This window comes from Anolis sagrei, chromosome 4 (genome assembly GCF_037176765.1).
Source record: "Anolis sagrei isolate rAnoSag1 chromosome 4, rAnoSag1.mat, whole genome shotgun sequence".
In the NCBI taxonomy this organism is placed as follows: domain Eukaryota; kingdom Metazoa; phylum Chordata; class Lepidosauria; order Squamata; family Dactyloidae; genus Anolis; species Anolis sagrei.
Genome location: NC_090024.1, coordinates 15354661 through 15374196, shown reverse-complemented (window position 1 = coordinate 15374196; position 19536 = coordinate 15354661). Strand labels below are relative to the sequence as shown.

Below are 19536 nucleotides of genomic sequence, written 5' to 3'. Positions count from 1 at the left end.
AGATACCATTTTCTCAGAAATTCTATTCCACTGCTAAGTAGTATTTACTATCAGTCAAAATCTCCATAATCTGTAGAATTCTCTGCACCAGGATACTGTGATAGCTGCCACCTGAGGCTGCATCTACACCAGTCTAAATACTTCAAAGTAACCTGCCTTGGAACTGCCCTGCATATAGCATGGGGTGCCTACACCTACCAGTGTAGGTGGAAGCACGTGCTCAGTTGTTTCTATGTGTTTGGACTCACAGGGGCATAGTCTCTCCTTGAAGGGGGTTTTCCGATACCACCCCTCCAATACCACATCTTGCCATGGTAAAAGCTCTTTGGTGTTTGGGCACCTCCAAGTATGTTAGGTATGCCATAGGGGCAGTGAGGAATCCATTGGCTTCCCTAACAATAAAGGCTGGGGAACAGGCTAGGTCCAATTGCCATGGAAGCAACCCAAATCCGTTTGGAGTCCAGGTGGCTGCCCAGACAACAGCACATTGTCCTCCGGGGGCTGCTGTTGCCACCTCACTGGCCAGAAGCTGCTCCAAGCAGCTCTCCAGCTGAATCTCGATGGTGGCATTGATTTTGGTTTGATCACAGCAGGATGTCTGTCCATGGGATCACCAGATGCAATGTCAACAGCAAGGCTCTGCCAGGGACCTGCTTGGACCTGCTTCTAGGAAGCAAAATAGCTGTGGATAATAGGATTGCTCCAGATCCAGATTGATCAGAGTAACATGCTGTTCTACTTGTGCCAAATTAACAGCTGGATGTAGCAATTCCGATGTGGAGCAGGGCATATATTGTGTGGACTGCTCACAGTGGATTTGATATTAGTATGTTTTATTGAGTACATGAGAGCCTGTTTAATGATAAACCCATGGAATTTAGGGTCATCTGTTAGCCCCAAAACTACTATATATAAGCACCAGTATCAAGACAAAGTGGCTCTGAATATTGTTTGCTGGGCAAAGAGAAATTGAGGTTACAGATGCAGCCACAGAAAATATATTGACCACTCTAGGAAGTGAATGCTGAAGTTCATTGGACTTCAGTGTAGCTCTTCTCATGTTCTTAATAGGATTTCTGCACCTACTTTATGTTTGTTTTTTGTTTTTTTGGTGATAGAAATAATTTAGAAGACGCAGCGAGAAACATTATAGTTCAATGTTTTTGTCTGATGCATAATGACTATATTCTGTTGAAGGATGCAAAAGTATGGAGCAATGGAGGCCACACTGCATAGATAATGCATGCCCAAAGCACATGGATGCATCTTGTGCTTGTATATTTGGTGCGCATCTAGGTGCACATTTCAAGTCTTAGTTCATTTGCAAAGAATTGCCATTCAACAAAGGGTAATACAGCAGAATTACTGTGCAATTCTGCATGTGGAGATTTATGCAATGCAGCTCTAATGTAATGTAGGCTTTCAGCCAGGAAGGTTACAAATGGAGTAGGATGCTGTCTGGAACAGAGTCCATTCCCCTATTCAGCTGCAAATGTTGACTAATTCAAAAGACAGGAAAGGCTGTGTGTAAGCCAACCTTTAATTTGCAGTAAATTGTTAAGGTGGAGCCATGGTTGGGTTGAATTACCGTTGCTGCCTGTATAACTTTCAAGTCATATATTTCTGCTGTCAGCTAAATAACACTTCATGGCTACTCACCTAAACACAAAGTCATGGTTGTCAATTTCTTGGCCATATTGGGACTGCTTAAGGTTACCCGAGTTCCCCACTACGGCACATCTCCTGCACTGTGAACTGCTTCTTTCCAAAAGCTGATCCCCATTACCAGGAATAATCTCAAACATCTCCTGGATGGTCTCATTGACCCCTTTAGGGCTCCTTTCTCCTTGTAGTTTCTGTTGGGAAGAGAACAAGGGACAGTAAAATGTTAGCAATAGCAAAAAGATGCATCCTGAACATCAACAGTACGTTAGATCTCTACAAAGACCTGTGAATAAGATTAGTTGCAGATTGAGCAATATCTTTTTCAGAGTTTGGATGTAATGTTTATGACTGTATTATTGGCAGAGGGAAATATTATTACTTCATGATGCTTTAACAACCAGAACATCCAAATTACAACACATTTGTATTGTCGAAGGCTTTCATGGCCAGAGTCACTGGGTTGTTGTAGGTTTTTCGGGCTCTATGGCCATGTTCTAGAAGTATTCTCTCCTGATGTTTCGCCTGCATCTATGGCAGGCATCCACACAACATCTGAGGAGGTGAAACATCAGGAGAGAATACTTCTAAAACATGGCGATACAGTCCAAAAAACCTACAACAACTTACAACACATTTCTTTGTTATTTTCAGAAATGTTAATTTGGGGTAATTGCTAGGGTGGTTGAAACTACGTTGGCTATTTCGGTTCATATTTCTGTTAAACAATTGAGAGTAACATGTTAGTGATGCTCCAGGATACTCAGCAATCACCAGTAGCAAGCAACACTTCAGACACAATGACAAACAAGTATCTCAACGAATTTCAGGTAGTCAATTATAACCTCTAGCTCTTTTCTACCTTATAGAAATGAATTGTTGTCCATTTGCTTCCATGGATATGCATTTAGAGACACGCATCCATTGAATCCATTGGCTTTTCCTACATGTTGATTCATCATTCAACAATGGTTCAATGGGCCTACTCTAGTGGGGATTAAACAGCTGTATTCTAGTCTTTGGATGAAACCAAAAGTTGCAGTCCTCCCCTTGACTAAAGATGGCTTTTAACAGCAATCTCCTGCAGCCTATAATATATGCATTTACCTAGTGAACAATAGAATCATAGAATCAAAGAGTTGGAAGAGACCTCATGGGCCATCCAGTCCAACCCCCTGCCAAGAAGCAGGAATATTGCATTCAAATCACCCCTGACAAATGGCCATCCAGCCTCTGCTTAAAAGCTTCCAAAGAAGGAGCCTCCACCACACTCCGGGGCAGAGAGTTCCACTGCTGAACGGCTCTCACAGTCAGGAAGTTCTTCCTAATGTTCAGATGGAATCTCCTCTCTTGTAGTTTGAAGCCATTGTTCCGCGTCCTAGTCTCTAAGGAAGCAGAAAACAAGCTTGCTCCCTCCTCCCTGTGGCTTCCTCTCACATATTTATACATGGCTATCATATCTCCTCTCAGCCTTCTCTTCTTCAGGCTAAACATGCCCAGCTCCCCAAGCCGCTCCTCATAGGGCTTGTTCTCCAGACCCTTGATCATTTTAGTCGCCCTCCTCTGGACACATTCCAGCTTGTCAATATCTCTCTTGAATTGTGGTGCCCAGAATTCATGGTATCATATCATGGTTGGTAGCATCAAAATGTCTCCAATCCATGCTATACATTGATGGTTCTCAACCTTTAGTTTTCCAGATGTTTTAGTCTCTAGTCCTGAAAAGGTCTGCTAGTATGGCCAATGCTTAAAGCATTCTTGGGCGCTGAAGTCTCAAGCATCCAAAGGACCCAAGGTTGAGAATCAACTGGGTTGAGAACACCTTGATGTTGGCAACCATGATATCATGCAGTCTGTAAAACCATTTTGTAGGTCCTCCCTGGACCATTCAGCTATCCTGTATCTTATTGTATTTTTTGTCTGGAAGTGAGAATTTCCACTCATGGAAGCCTTGAGGAACATGGCTCTTTAAAAAGAAATCACAGAAAGCTCCTGCCCCTTGTTTTGCTTGCACATCCCTCAAATAGTTTCATGAAACTTTTGACCATTTCTGGTTTCATCCACAGTCCAGATTTTGGTTTGGAGACCTGAGGTAACCAGAAAGCTGTTCCTCAAAGAAGATTGCCAGAACCAAAATTTGAGACCTAAGGATGACCTCTTGTGAGGTCACAGGGTGTGCTTTCTAGGACCAGCCCTGGAGATGTCATAAAGTATGACGCATGTACATAGTACACCATTCAAATAGAAAATGTCATGTTTCACAAATGTGGAAAATAGATATACAAACATGTACAGATTTCAAGCCTGTGCTCTCACCCTGAGACTCTTCCACCCTAATACTGAGGACCGGTAAAAATGGTTTGAGGCCCTGAGACTTGGTGATACTGCTCAAGGAATCTATTTGTACTTTCCATGGTTAAAGCAACTCAAAAAAAGCAGGCTTGCTATGGAGACGAGGATTTGCAGTTTCTCTGCCTCTGCGGTGTTTTGTTTTGTTTGCAAACAAATGTGAACATCTATTAACAAGCAAAAGAATTGTTGGTGTTTTCTTTTTTCCTGGCAGATGTTCTTTCTGCAAACCCAATTATAATCAGAAACCAGAAATGAGTCAGCCAGGAAAGCCAGAGGCAGTAAAAGTCCGGTCACTGTGTTTAATGGTATTGATTCTTGGGGGTGGGGGCGGGAGTGCGGGGTTGGCAGGCTTTCTGCTGTCAGCAAAGCTTTAATAGGTCCTTTGGACATCTGGAAAGCCATGAGTCTGAAAAACCTCTCAAGGACAGCTTACTACAGGAATCAGATGCCAGGGGGAATAAAACATCTCTAGGAATGGCCATTTGGTCTTTTATGTTTCTCTCTAAGGACCTGAAAATCACTCAGTTTCATTCTTGTTCAATTTCTTAGGTTTCCTCCCAGGATTCTGGTTCTATCCCATTTTTGGACTGATTTGTAACAGTTTTTTTAGTTCTGCACAGAAATCAGTAAGTATAGAGGTTGAGTATCCCTTATCAGAAATTCTGGAATCTGAAAAACTCCAAAATTCCAAAAATTTCCACATGATTGGCTGTTAGTGAAATCTTTGTTTTTTGGTGGTTAAATGTACAAACATTTAAATTATTGCACATAAAATAACTTTCAAGCTAAATATGAAATGTATTTTTATTTCACACTAGCCGTCCCCTGCCACGCATTGCTGTGGCCCAGTCTGTGTATATGTGTTTTGTGTGTGTACATATGTGTGTGTGTGTGTGTGTATGTGTGTGTATGTATGTTTGCATGTATATACGTAGTTTTGTGCATGCGTTGTAAGGTATTTTTTTTTATTTTTTGGCTCTTTAAGTCTCTTCTGCTGTGTTTTTAGTGTTTTTATGAGTGATGATCACTTGTTGGCCTGATAGGTGTATGGTGTTCAAATTTGGTGTCAATTTGTCCAGTGGTTTTTGAATTATGTTAATCCCACAAACGAACATTACATTGGGTTGTTGTAGGTTTTTTCGGGCTATATGGCCATGGTCTAGAGGCATTCTCTCCTGACGTTTCACCAGCATCTATTCATTAACCAGCCTGGAACAAACTTTTGTTGAGAGGTGATTAGATGTCCTTGTTTTTATATGCTTATCAAGGTGGTCAGTTGAAACATTCACACCTAACTCCAGCAGACAAGAGTCCTTTGTCCCACCCTGGTCATTCCACAGATATATAAACCATTTTTCCTAGTTCCAACAGACCTCACTACCTCTGAGGATGTTTGCCATAGATGCAGGTGAAACGTCAGGAGAGAATGCCTCTAGACCATGGCCATATAGCCTGAAAAAACCTACAACAACCCAGTGATTCTGGCCATGAAAGCTTTCAACAATACATTGAACATTACATTTTTATTTATATAGATATAAGGTACGGTAGAGTCTCGCTTATCCAATGTTCTGTATTATCCAATGCAGTTTGCCTCCCACCAGGATCCACTGCTGTTTCAATACATTGCAATGTTTTGGTACTAAATTCGTAAATACAGTAATTACTACATAACATTACCATGTATTGAACTGCTTTTTCTGTCAATCTGTGGTAAAACATGATATTTTGGTGCTTAATTTGTAAAATTGTAACGCAATTTGACATTTAATAGGCTTTTCCTTAATCCCTCCTTATTATCCAACATTTTCGCTTATCCAGCATTGTGCCGGCCTGTTTATATTGGATAAGTGAGACCCTATATATAAAATAGAAATGAATTCCATGTTTAGATTTAGGTCCCATCTCCCAAGATATGTCGTTATGTAAATATATATAAATACAGGTATTCCAAAATTTGAAAAAAATCCAAAATACATCTCAAGCACATAGAACCATAAAGCTAAAAGAGACCCCAAGGACCATCCAGTGTAATCTCATTCTGCTGTGCATGAAGACACAATCAAAGTCCTCCTGACAGATGGCTGTCCAGCCTCTGATTTAAAACCTCAAGAGAAAGAGACTGCACTGCATTTCGAGGGAGTATATTCCATTGCCAAAAAGCTCTTACCATCAGGATGTTTTCCAAATATTTAAGCGGAATCTCTTCCTGTAGTTTTCCTAATGTTTAGTGGAATCTCTTTTCCATTGCTCTGTGTTCTAGATGGATCCCAGGAATTTTGGATAATGTGTGTATTACCCCCCCCCCCACCCTCCAATATTTTATTTTATTGATTCATTCATTTATTTTCATATTACTGTTGATATAATTATATTGTTTTTGTTCATTTATTAAAAATATTTTAATTACTTCTCTGACTACCTGAAATGATGACCAACAAGAGACATTATAGTATTGCTTTAAGTCAGTCTTAAAGTCAGTCTTAAGAATGAATTGATAGTTTTGACTATTCACCGAAAACTCAGCAGGGGCCTTTTTATCATGCACATTTTGCTATATATAGGTAAAGGTAAAGGTAAAGGTTTTCCCCTGACATTAAGTCTAGTTGTGTCCGACTCTGAGGGTTGGTGCTCATCTCCGTTTGTAAGCCGAAGAGCCAGCGTTGTCAAAGGTCATGTGGCCAGCATGACTGCACGGAGCACTGTTACCTTCCCGCCGGAGCAGTATCTACTGATCTACTCACATTAGCATGTTTTCAAATTGCTAGGTTGGCAGAAGCTAGGGCTAATGGTGGAAGCTCACCCAGCTACCCAGATTCAAACCATCGACCTTTCAGTAAGAAAGTTCAGCAGCTTAGTGGTTAAACCTGCTGCGTGACTGGGGGCTCCTCTTGCTCTCTCTCTCTGTATGTATATAGCATTTTTCTCATGAAAAACAACTTATTTATGAAATATTTTATCCTGCCTTTTATCTTGAGCTCACCAAGCAGCAGACAGATGAACTATATAAGCTACTTAAAACAATGCCTCAAAATCTAATAATTTAAACATAATAAAAACATATCAAATTTGAAAGGCTGAAAATGCTTGAAAACCCATGTTCGTGCTCAAAAGTAAACTAGGATTCAGTAAAAAAAAAGTTGTATCTTGAACTGATGAAGAAAAGGAGGGCATTCCACAAGTGGGACAGAAAGTCAAGGGCTGGAATTCATGAGTACTGTTACAAATGTGTCCTGTTATAAATGGAGTTATAAGTACATATAACTGATTCATATTCACAGTCCCTATATATTCGCAATATTCATGATCGTAGAAATGTGTAGGGATTGTAAAAGTGCCCATTCATGCTTACTGGGTAGCAGCTGCTGTGAGCAATAAAGCTCTGAAATCAGGTTGATCAGGATGCAGTAAACTGCTGTTTCCATTACTTTCTCTACTATGAGGAGGTCTCATAGTAGGGATCTTCCTGTTTCTGACCTGCACCAGAAATCATTGATGGGAAGGAGGTGAAAACATCTATCCAGTGCATTTCAGCTGATAGGAGATTAGACCTCTGTAATACATAGAGGCCGATGCCCAGTACTTAGCAGGGAGGGGGAGGCATGTTAAAGTTCTGGGATTTTGACCCAGAGAACTTCCCGAAAACTGGGAAACCTTGGCCCTTGAGAGCTCTAACTGAGGGTCAGCTGGGATCAGCAGTGCTGCGGAATTCAAAGAGGCATGAATAAAGGGCGAAAGGGAGAAATGTGCCAAGAGGAAGGTGCATCAAGCCAGCCCTGTCTAGGACTGCCTTCCACCTGGAAACCAATGTCCTCACTGCAGGAGAACATGCAGAGCAAGAACAGGGCTCCAAAACCACCTACAAACCTACCGTCAAGACACCAGACTTGGAGGACCATCGCCCTCGGGCTATGAGGGATCACCTAAGTAAGTAAAGCATGTTGAAGTTCTGGGATTTTGACCCAGAAACCTCAAGTGTTGACCTTGATTGTTATCTGCAAACAGACTTCTACTCTTGCTCTTATATAAGTGAATTGTTGTCTATTTGGTTCCAGGGAGTTCCATTTGGAGAGACTCTTAAGCCTAAATAATTGTGTTACTCCTGACTAGAAAAGATCCATTGTTCCTTACTCCCACAAAGTCATGCTGCCCTTCCTACTCACCTGCCACCACTTATAGCTCTCTTCAGGCACAAAGGCATTTTGGGTGGTCAAGAAAGGTTGCATAGTTTGGTTAAACCTTCCATCAAACCAAAGCGAGGCCCCTTGTTCGGACACGCATGTGCTGCAGCTGCATGGCCTCCTTGAGTATTTCATCAATTTTCTAAACTGCTCCGAAAACTGGTAGACAATTTGCTTAGGGTCCCAAGTGACCGCGACCGCACTGTTCGTGTAGTTGAGTAAGAATGATGTGATGGTGATGACAAAAAGTAAGGCTAGTGTGAACATTTTGAGGCTCCGCTTCTTCATGGCCAGCATTTTGACCTGTGGCTGAGGTTAAGAGAATGTGGAGAGTCTGTAGGATGCTTTCCTCAGCTGTTCCTAGGCCACAAGGACCTGTTCAATCCCCTTTGATGTTAGAAGAAACAGACCTGATTGTCGTACCCTCGAATCACTGCAAAGGAACCAACATGGATTGCCTCGTTCGTCTCTTCCTTTACAAAAAAAAATCTTCCGACTTCAGATCTCTTCAGTCTCCTTGAATAGCTACTAATTTTCTCCTCCAAAGGTTTAATCAAAGCAAACAACTGTAATTTTCTCTTTACCACCCATCCAGATAGAGAGGATATTATTAACAGTCTGAAATACACATTTTCCTTCTGCCGTGTGGGATGGAGAAGCTCAAATCTAAAAGACTTAGGTAGGGAAATATCCCTTCTCTTCAAAACTATTTCATTAGTAGCCGCTGATTAGTTTGTGTGGAGGGTGGAGTTCATGGCAGTCGAAACCTTATTGCCAGGATCTGCTGAAATGCCTTTCTTTTCCATCTGAAAAGAAAAAGAAAAGAGAAAAATTCACTAAGGAGTTTTTAAAGATCTTTCCATTTAATAATAGCTTGTGGGTTTCATTCTCTACCTCCTGTAGTTTGTGAAATCAAGGAGAAGGAAATGTTTTCGTTGCACCCACCATGGAGTGCTTGTGTCCTGGATATTTTTTTTTTACAAAAACATTAGCAAAACAACAATACTTTCTATGAACTAAATTGCTGAATGCAGTCAGTCCTCTGCATTTGTGGGCTTGACTTGATTTAATTATTCATAGTTTTGATTAAAATGTTCTCCATAGGAATCCCTAGGTCCTCCAGTGTGACTCTATGGAGTTTGGAAGCTAATTGTCCTCAAAAAATTAAAGACTTCTGGATAAGTGTTTTTTTTTTTTCAGATGAAAAAAAAGATGTTTTTCTTTTGTGGCTTTTCACTTTCATGGGAGTCCTATGCCCCTAAGCCTAGAAAATGTGGTCTGACTGAATTTTGTAACATTGTCATTTTTCAGAGGACACTTTGAAATATTCTGTTGAATCTACTCAATGCATCAAGTAGCACCTAACAGCTGATATTTGTGGACAGCGCCTGTGAACCTCCACATGTTGCAGGACTCTAAGGGCCCTTCCACACAGCCCTATATCCCAGAATATCAAGGCAGAAAATCCCACAATATCTGCTTTGAACTAGGAGCCCTTCCACACAGCCCTATATCCCAGAATATCAAGGCAGATAATTTGGGATTTTCTGCCTGGGATATAGAGCTGTGTGGAAGGGCCCTGGGCTATCTGAGTCCACACTCAGATAATGTGGGATATCCTGCCTTGATATTCAGGAATATAGGGCTGTGTTGAAGGACCCTGGGTTATCTGGGTCCACACTCAGATAATGTGGGATTTCCTGCCTTGATATTTTGGGATATAGGCCTGTGTGGAAGGGGCCCAACTGAGAGAGCCCCAGTCAATGTAGGCAGGTATGATGAGAGGTGAGGCTCCACAACATCTGAAAGGCCATTGGTTCTCATGTCTTCTTCCCAAGTACTGTGTGAGAGGAAGGAACAGGCAGAGAAGCATCTTTGAGTATACAGTGCCAAAGAAAACCCAATGAGGTTGCTATAAGTTGGCAGGCAACTTGAAGGCACATACACACAACTGTTCTGAGACGTGTGCAAAATCCAGGTTGCCAGAGTGAATACCAACTTCCTGTACTTTCAAGAGTTGTACAAGAGTGGGAGTTTGGGCAGGTGTTGCTTGCGTCTTGCTTTCGTGACAAGCAGCATCTGCAGAAATTATTTCTTCTACATAATTATGAAAGGTATAGGAGATGTCTCTGGCAACCTACCTAGCATCATCTCATATCTTGTTTCCAAAGAAACAAGGTATCACCAACAAACATTTCTCTCAAGCAGCATAGTAGTTATGTGATTTAACCAAAAGCATAACCATGGGTAGAATAGTGTGACCATTTTGTTGTTGGTGTAAGCTGGTGTAGTTGATTCTGATTTTATGGGAAACGCTTTAACTGAAGTTTCTAAGTCACCCTATCCTCAAGAGCTTTGTGTAGGTCTTGCAGTCTCAGGCTGGATCTACACTGCCATATAATCCAGTTCAATGCAGTTAATCTGCATTCTGAAACTGGATTATATGGCAGTTTGGATCCAGACTCAGTGCCATAACTTCTTTGATTGATCCTATCCATCTGGACAAGCAGTATTGTATTGTATTGTATTGCATTGTTATTTATTTATTTTAAACATTTATATTCTGCCCTTCTCACTCTGCAGGGGACGCAGGGTGGAGCACAACATATATACGGCAAACATTCAGTGTCAGAACATATAACCATAAATATATACAAACATTAAAATCACTTATATTCACATTAAAAGTTGCTTAAAAGCCATCTCAGGACACGATTTTGGCTCACTGCACAGCCCCAAAGGTTTGGTCTCACAGCCAGGTCTTCACCATCCTTCTGAAGGACAGGAGGGGGGAGGGTGGCTGATCTAATATTGCCAGGAAGGGAGTTCCATAACCGTGGGGTAATCACTGAGAAGGCCTTGTCTCTCATCCCCACCAAACGTGCCTATGATGGTGGTGGGACCGAGAGCAGGACCTCCCCAGAAGATCTTAGTTTCCACAGTGGTTCGCAAAGGGAGATGTGTTCAGACAGGCAAACTGGGCCGGGGCCCTTTAGGGCTTCATAGTCCAAAGCTGGCACTTTGATATGTGCCTGGTAGCAAACAGGCAGCCAGTGGAGCTGACGTAACATGGGAGTTGTTTGCTCCCTATATGCCGTCCCAGTTATTAACTTGGCTGCCTCTTGTACTCTTGTGATCACACCCAAGCTTTTTTTTTTTTTTTTGCCATTTCAGGAGACACCTGAGAAACTGCAAGTCGCTTCTGGTGTGAGAGAATTGGCCATCTGCAAGGACGTTGCCAGGGGACGCCCGTATGATTTGATGTTTTATCATCCTTGTGGGAGGCTTCTCTCATGTCCCCACATGAGGAGCTGGAGCTGATAGAGGAAGCTCATCCACCTCTCTCCGGATTCGAACCTGCAACCTGTCGGTCTTCAGTCCTGCCGGCACAGGGGTTTAACCCACTGCGCCACCGGGGGCTCCTCTTGTGATATGAACAAAGTACTCTTGTTATATGAGCAAAGTACTCTTGTAATATGAGCAAAGTACAACAGTCTCAGTTTAGTATCCCCTCCCCTGCCCCCCAGCTGAGGGGGAAAAGGAAAGGACCCGAGGCTGTTAGGAATTGTGAGAGTTGAAGTCCAAAACACCTGAAAAGCCAAAGTTTACCTATGCCTGTGTTAGCTGGATCATTCTGAAAAGTTTACTCTAAAAGAACTTCTCTTTTCCGTGTCTAACCTATGAGCCTCCTTCCAAGAGACACCCTTGAATATAGGTTTAAAAAATACTTTCGCGTGAATAAAGGCAAACATTTTGCATGCTTTGCATTGAGAAGGCCCAAAGATCAGTTCCTGGCTAGAGAAAGGGGAAGAACTTTATTTGCCCTTTTAAGTGAATTAACCCAATTCACGCTTCCTTGACTAACATGTTGGTTGGAACACAATTAACCTTTGGATCATTCACTTCTACAAATCATGTGGTATAGTTCTTGGCTCCAAAACTACGAACAGAAAAAAGCAGTACCAGGAAAAACTCCATGCAAAAAATATATACATTAGCAATATCATACATAAAATGTGCTATACGGAAAAACTAGGGACCTCATCACACTAGAGAATAGTGTCTAGATCTAAGGAAGTAATGCTACCCCTCTATTCTGCTTTGGTTAGACCACATCTGGAATATTGTGTCCAATTCTGGGCACCACAATTCAAGAGAGATATTGACAAGCTGGAATGTGTCCAGAGGAGGGCGACTAAAATGATCAAGGGTCTGGAGAACAAGCCCTATGAGGAGCGGCTTAGGGAACTGGGCATGTTTAGCCTGAAGAAGAGAAGGCTGAGAGGAGATATGATAGCCATGTATAAATATGTGAGAGGAAGCCACAGGGAGGAGGGAGCAAGCTTGTTTTCTGCTTCCTTGGAGACTAGGACGCGGAACAATGGCTTCAAACTACAAGAGAGGAGATTCCATCTGAACATTAGGAAGAACTTCCTGACTGTGAGAGCCGTTCAGCAGTGGAACACTCTGCCCCGGAGTGTGGTGGAGGCTCCTTCTTTGGAAGCTTTTAAGCAGAGGCTGGATGGCCATTTGTCAGGGGTGATTTGAATGCAATATTCCTGCTTCTTGGCAGGGGGTTGGACTGGATGGCCCTTGAGGTCTCTTCCAACTCTTTGATTCTATGATTCTATGATTCTATGAATGAACCCACTTTAAATCCGGTTTCTGCCTCCTGCAGAATTCTAGGGTTTGTAGTTTAGGGAGGAACCTTTAACAGTCTCACTAAACTACAAACCCTAGAATTCTGCAGGAGCCAGAAACTGGATTTAAAGTGGATTCATTCTCTAGTGTTATAAGTAGTAGGTATGAACATAAGATAAAGGTTTCCTCCTGACATTAAGTCCAGTTGTGTTGAACTCTGGGGGTTGGTGCTCATCTCCATTTCTAAGCCGAAGAGCTGGCATTATCTGTAGACACCTCCAAGGTCATGTGGCCAGCATGATTACATGGAGCGCCATTACCTTCCCGTCGAAGTGGTGCCTATTGATCTACTCACATTTGCATGTTTTCGAACTGCTAGGTTGGCAGAAGCTGGGGCTAACAGCGGGAGCTCATGCCGCTCCCCGGATTCAAATCTGTGACCTTTTGGTCAACAAGTTTAGCAGCTCAGCGGTTTAACCCACTGCACCACTGGGGGCTCCTAGATATGAACATAAATGACTTTAAAATATACGTATATAAAAACCAACAAAAACAAAGCACCGAAACACAAGGGATTGTGAATAAATACTACAAAAATGATACAGATAAGAAACCATTTATTTCTTTATTCCTGCCTTTTGTTTCTTCCGGGGACTTCAAGTAACAGGAGATTGGGAAAGCCCCTGCCTGATTCTCAATGCATGCATCTCCATTGTGGAATTATTACTATTTGACACAACTTTAACTGCCATGGCTCAATGTTATAGAATTCTGGGATTTGTGGTTTGATGGGGCCCCTGCACTCTTTGGCAGAGAAGGCTAAAGACCTTGTAAAATTACAACTCACATGATTCCATAGCATTGAACCATAGCCATTAAAGTGGTGTTCAGACTGCATTCCTTCTACTGTGTATGCACTCTTTCTAGACATTAGATAACGAAGGGCCGGATGAAAGAATGGTCTTACTTGGTGTTCAAGTCCTCCTTATGTCTTCAGCAGTATAGTGGCAAATTTTGAAGGGAAATTTCGGGAGACTCCCAAAGCTTGAAATTCATCTCAACAGACCAGTTCTAGCAAGCTTTATCTCTACAAGGACTGGGGATTCTGTAATGCTAATACGTCTTAATTCTAGGCTGCATCAACAGGAGTAATAGTGTCTGTAGAGCTGTCATTATCAACCTGTGGACCTCCTGGTGTTTTGGCCTAAAACTCCCAGACATCCCAGCCCGTTTACCAGCTGTTAGGATTTCTGGGAGTTGATGACCAAAACATCTGAGGACCCACAGGTTGAGAACCACTGCTCTAGAGTGAGGGAAGTCACAGTTCCACTCTGTTCTGCTTTGGTTAGACTTCACATGGAATAACTCTGTGTCCAGTTCTGGGCATCACAATCCATGAAGGAGGTTAACAAGCTGGAATATGTCTAAAGGAGGGTGACCAGAATGGTAAAGCCAAGCTCTATGAGGAGTGGATTAAGGAAAATTAGATATATTTAGTTGAGAAAAGAGAAAATTGAGAGGTGACATGTTAGCCCTATTAGTTATTTGTTTCCCCCTACTGTAGAGACTAGGCTTGTTTGATTTTAAAAAAAATGGTTCAAAACTCATTTCGGATGTAGGGGGCACTGGTGGTTCGATTCTAAAGTCAATTACAATTTTCACAGAAAAAAATGTTGAAAACTTTTCAAAACTTCAGAGACTTCCGAATCCTTTATTTATTTATTTATTTACTTCATTTGTATACCGCCATTCTCAGCCCTAAGGCGACTCATAGCGGTTTACAACAATGGTTTGAAAGTGTTATTTTCAATGGTTTGAAAGTGTTATTCCTGTTTCATTGGGTGGTCTTTACTTTGAAAGTAGTTGTTTTACTCCGGGGGGGGGGGGAGGTAGCAAAGGGAGGAAATTCATTCTTCTCTGGTTTAAAATGGCTTCTCTGGCTTGAGACAGAAGCTGGGGGGAAAGGAAAGGGAGGGAATTCATCCACTCTGGTTTAAAATGGCTTCTCTGGCTTGAGTGGAGGCCAGGGACCAGAAGCGGGGGAAAGCTGAATCATTTCCAACTCGCTTACTGCTTCATTACAGAAATGGCGGAAAAAACTTCAGAAGGGCAAAGGAAAGGGAGGGAATTCATCCACTCTGGTTTAAAATGGCTTCTCTGGCTTGAGTGGAGGCCAGGGACCAGAAGCGGGGGGAAGCTGAATAATTTCCGACTCGCTTACTGCTTCATTACAGAAATGGCGGAAAAAACTTCAGAAGGGCAAAGGAAAGGGAGGGAATTCATCCACTCTGGTTTAAAATGGCTTCTCTGGCTTGAGTGGAGGCCAGGGACCAGAAGCGGGGGGAAGCTGAATCATTTCCGACTCGCTTACTGCTTCATTACAGAAATGGCGGAAAAAACTTCAGAAGGGCAAAGGAAAGGGAGGGAATTCATCCACTCTGGTTTAAAATGGCTTCTCTGGCTTGAGTGGAGGCCAGGGACCAGAAGCGGGGGAAAGCTGAATCATTTCCGACTCACTTACTGCTTCATTACAGAAATGGCGGAAAAAACTTCAGAAGGGCAAAGGGACTTCCGGTTTCCTTAAAAACTTCGAAATAGCTTCAAAAAACAAATCTTTCTGAATTTATTCTGAATTACGAGGATTCCAACCGAAACTAACCATGCTTAGTAGAGACTATGACATGGAGTAATACATGTCATTCCCCCAGGCAGTAACAAGCCACACCTAAAAACTGTCAGTCCATCAAATGCTAATCAAGGTGGCCAATTGAAACATATACACTTAGCTCCAAAAGACAAGAGTTCTTTCTCCCACCCTGGACTTTCCACAGATATATAAACCCAATTTTCCTAGTTACCAACAGACCTCACAACCTCTGAGGAAGCCTGCCATAGATGCAGGCGAAATCTCAGGAGCAAATGCTTCTAGAACATGGTTGTACAGTCTGAAAAACCCAGAACAACCCATTTAAGTTTCAGGAAAGGAGATTCCACTTAAAATTAGGAAAATCTTTCTGCTGATAAGAGCTGTGGAATATGCAACCTTGATGTGCTGTGGAGTTCATTTCTGAAGGTGTCTAAATAGAGGCCGAATGGTCATTTGTTGGGAGTGCTTTGATTGTGTGTTCCTACAGGGCAGAATGGGGTTGGGCTGGAGGACCCTTGTGGTCTCTTTCACCTCTATGATTCAGTGACTCCGAAATGACTATTCCACCTGAAAATGGTTAGGGTAGCTTATCAAAACACGTTGTTTCTGGGTATATCATTCCCCTTCATTGGTATGACTGTTAGCACTTCATCTAAGCTCAGAGGAGATACAAAGTCTTGAGGAGTGGATGGCAAACAATGTAATTGGATCTGCTAGATAACCAACTCTGAAAGCACTGGTTCCACTATGAGGCTGAATAAAAGAGAACCCTACAAAGGTGAGTGTAACTTCTTGCTTCCAAGGCTTAACTGACTTTATGTCTGCCTTTTTTTGGGCAAATCCCCCATATGGAAAACATATATGTAGATGGTGGTGCCCCACGATGAACAGATATTGGGAAGCAAACACTGTGTGCACACTTCCCCTTGTGCCAATCTGCTTTTCTATGGCAGTTCTCGTTAGTTTGTTAATATACCGAGACTTAAAAGCAAGACACGAACAAATATTTGACAGATGGAGTATAACCCTCACTGACAGATTAGAGACGCTGTCCTTCAAAGGAAACGCCCCTTCCTTCCTTTCTCATGTTAGGTTGAAAGCTTTGTTATCTGAATAATCTGGCAATAGGGAAAATGTCCAGAGCGAAAAGATAAAGGTAAAGGTTTCCCCTTAACATTAAGTCTAGTCATGTCCGACTCTGGAGGTGGGGGGTGGTGCTCCTCTCCCTTTCTAAGCTGAAGAGCTGGCGTTGTCCTTAGACACCTCCAAAATCATGTGGCCGGCATGATTGCATGCAGCACTGTTACCTTCCCACTGGAGCTGTACCTATTGATCTACTCACATTTGCATGTTTCTGAACTGCTAAGTTGGCATAAGCTGGGGCTAACAGCGGAGCTCACCCTGTTCCTCAGATTCGAACCACCAACCTTTTGGTCAGTAAGTTCAGCAGGTCACTTCCAAGGTCATGTGGCCAGCATGATTGCATGGAATGCCGTTACCTTCCTGCAGAAGTGGTACCTATTGATCTACTCACATTTGAATGTTGTTGAACTGCTAGGTTGGCAGAAGCTGGGGCTAATAGTGGGAGCTCACCCCTTCCTATGGATTCTAACTGCTAACCTTCTGGTCAGCAAGTTCTGCCACTTAGTTCTGCCACCACCAAGTTCTGCCACCACCACGGCCCCATTTGCTCAGAACAACACCCCACAAAAAGAAAGGAATGAGATAGCCTTTCCCTTTTGAAGAGATGCATTTTCTATTATTAGATTACACTCATGTAGAAGAACAGAAATGGCTGTCAAAACATTGACCCAAAAAACTTGGTTCAACTTATCCATGGGTCAATGTAAGTACTGTAACTTAATTGTAATGAAATAAAGGAACTATAGTCTTCTCTGAGTAGAAAAGAGAGGGATGCTAACTGATACTGATTGGCTAAAGAGTTCTGGTGCCTCATCAAACTACAATTTCTAGGATTCCATAGCATTGAGTGATGGCAGTTAAAGTGGTGTCAAACTGCATTTGTTCTACAATGCAGACTCATCCACACAAACCCCATTTCATTCCATTGGTCCTCTTGCTTAGTAAGCCTGTTTAGGGTGGGAATCATACGAAAACATTGCCTTCACATAGCAAATCCTTACAGGATTCAATCCAAGTGTCACATCCAGCAGTTGTATATAATAATAGCAAAAATCCAACTGTTTCAAACTTTATTTCCAAGATTTGTTTAGCAAGAGGTGGTGCAGTAAGAGGGAGATGGAGGGCGACCTTTTGCTGAAGGCTTTTTATAAGTTCCCTGTTTATGCAAAGGATGTGGTTACAGAACTAAATATACATCATCATTCAGCTGCATTTCAAAATACATGCTTATTTTTCCCCAGTTGGCAAACCAACAAACCAACAACACAATGAGACGTCAATGACGCAAAGTGACAATATGTCTCTTTCTTAGTTTAGCCCACAAGGAAGTAACTTGGGCAGTTTTTGCTCTGTTTCCTTTAGTTTTTATGTGCCCTTTTTGTTTGGTTTTAGCATTATAAGGTTATCTTGCTTGGATGGCCAAAGAGGTATTTGTATTAGTGGCCGAGGCCTCTCGAAGTTGAATTCCTCTGGCTCTTAAGGGAGCAAAAATATTTATCCAGCCTCAAGAGGACAATCGTACAAGGTCTTTTATCTCGGAGGCATAAATTAAATTGGTACAACCTTCCCAACAGCAATGGAGAAAGTACAGAAAATGGCCACCAAAGCTATTAAGGGCTGAAGTGTTCCTGCTCCGCATAAAAGGAAAATATATTTAGTCCCTTTGGTTATTTTGATAAAAAGAAGCCATGGTTATAGAGTTGGGGAAAATTGTGAAGTGGAAGGGAGAGAAATGCCCCTCTTTGGTCAGACTAAAAGTTGCAATCTCAAAGTGCATCTGCACTAGATGCTTAAAACAGTCTGATGTCTCTTTAACTGTAACAGAAAATAATCCAGGGTTTGCAGTTTGGGGAAGAGATTAGAATTATTTGATGGAAAGTTATAATTGAAAGTTGAACTACATAAAGATAATGTCTCCAGAAGATAATTCTAAAGATTGCAGCAATCTACAAATGCCAAGAATATTTAAGTTCCAGCTATGATAGTTAAAATGGTATCCAAAGCACTATAATTGTGAATCAGAATTGCACCGACAATCTTCTACTGATTGGTAGTGCATTTAGACAGATAAAAGCAAGTGATGGAGCTTGGAAAAGCTGCTATTTTGGTTGGAAGTGCATTGAAGAATTAATGCGGCTTGATCATACTTTAACTGCCATGGGATTCACGGGAGTTGTAGTTTTGCAAGATCTTGAGCCTTCTCTGTCAAATAAGGCCTCACCAAACTACAACTCCTAGGATTCCACAACTTGTAGCCATGGCAGTTAAACTGGGGTCAAACTGTATTGATTCTACAGTGCAGATGCATCCTACAACTATCACAGTGTCCTAGACAGCATGATCAATGTGTTTTTTTGGAAACCAAACTCCAAGGAAGTATGTTTACTCTCCAAATTGTGTAATAAGTTTTCTTTGTGCAATGCAAAGATGAATGATGAACCTCACTCTTTTTTTTTCCATGTCAGGAGTGACTTGAGAAACTGCAAGTTACTTCTGATATGAGAGAATTGGCCGTCTGCAAGGACATTGCCCAGAGGATGCCAGGATATTTGATGTTTTTACCATCCTTGTGGGAGGATTCCCTTGTCCCCGCAAGGGGAGCTGGAGCTGACAGAGGGAGTTCGACTCACTCTCCCCAGATTTGATCCACTGACCTGTCAGTCTGTAGTCCTGCTGGCACAAGGGTTTAACCCACTGTGCCACTGGGGGCTCACTCACACATTGAAGCAATGATTGCAAATTGGTTTCAAAAAAGGATTTATGAAGTTTCAGTTTGAGTAGCTGCAGGTCACCTTAAAATGACACTGATCAATAGTTAGCATGTTGACTTCCCATGTGCTGAAGACATATGGAATACCTTTCATTTGAGCAGCTCTGTGCCAAAAACTTGGTCTCTGAGGTATGTTCAAA

The 19536-nt window shown here is 42.1% G+C and overlaps 1 protein-coding gene across 3 annotated transcripts in view; it reads right to left on the bottom strand.

Moving 5' to 3' along the window:
• Positions 1-19536, bottom strand: part of ST3GAL1 (ST3 beta-galactoside alpha-2,3-sialyltransferase 1) — a 190750-nt gene that overhangs the window by 26136 nt on the left and 145078 nt on the right. For all 3 annotated transcript variants that reach the window (XM_067467278.1, XM_060775904.2, XM_067467279.1), the window contains 2 exons: positions 8178-9001; positions 1660-1856 (listed from right to left, as the gene is read on the bottom strand). In XM_067467278.1, the coding sequence (XP_067323379.1) occupies positions 1660-1856; positions 8178-8492 (512 nt within the window). In that variant the 5' untranslated portion in view covers positions 8493-9001. The remainder of the gene's footprint in view (positions 1-1659; positions 1857-8177; positions 9002-19536) is intronic.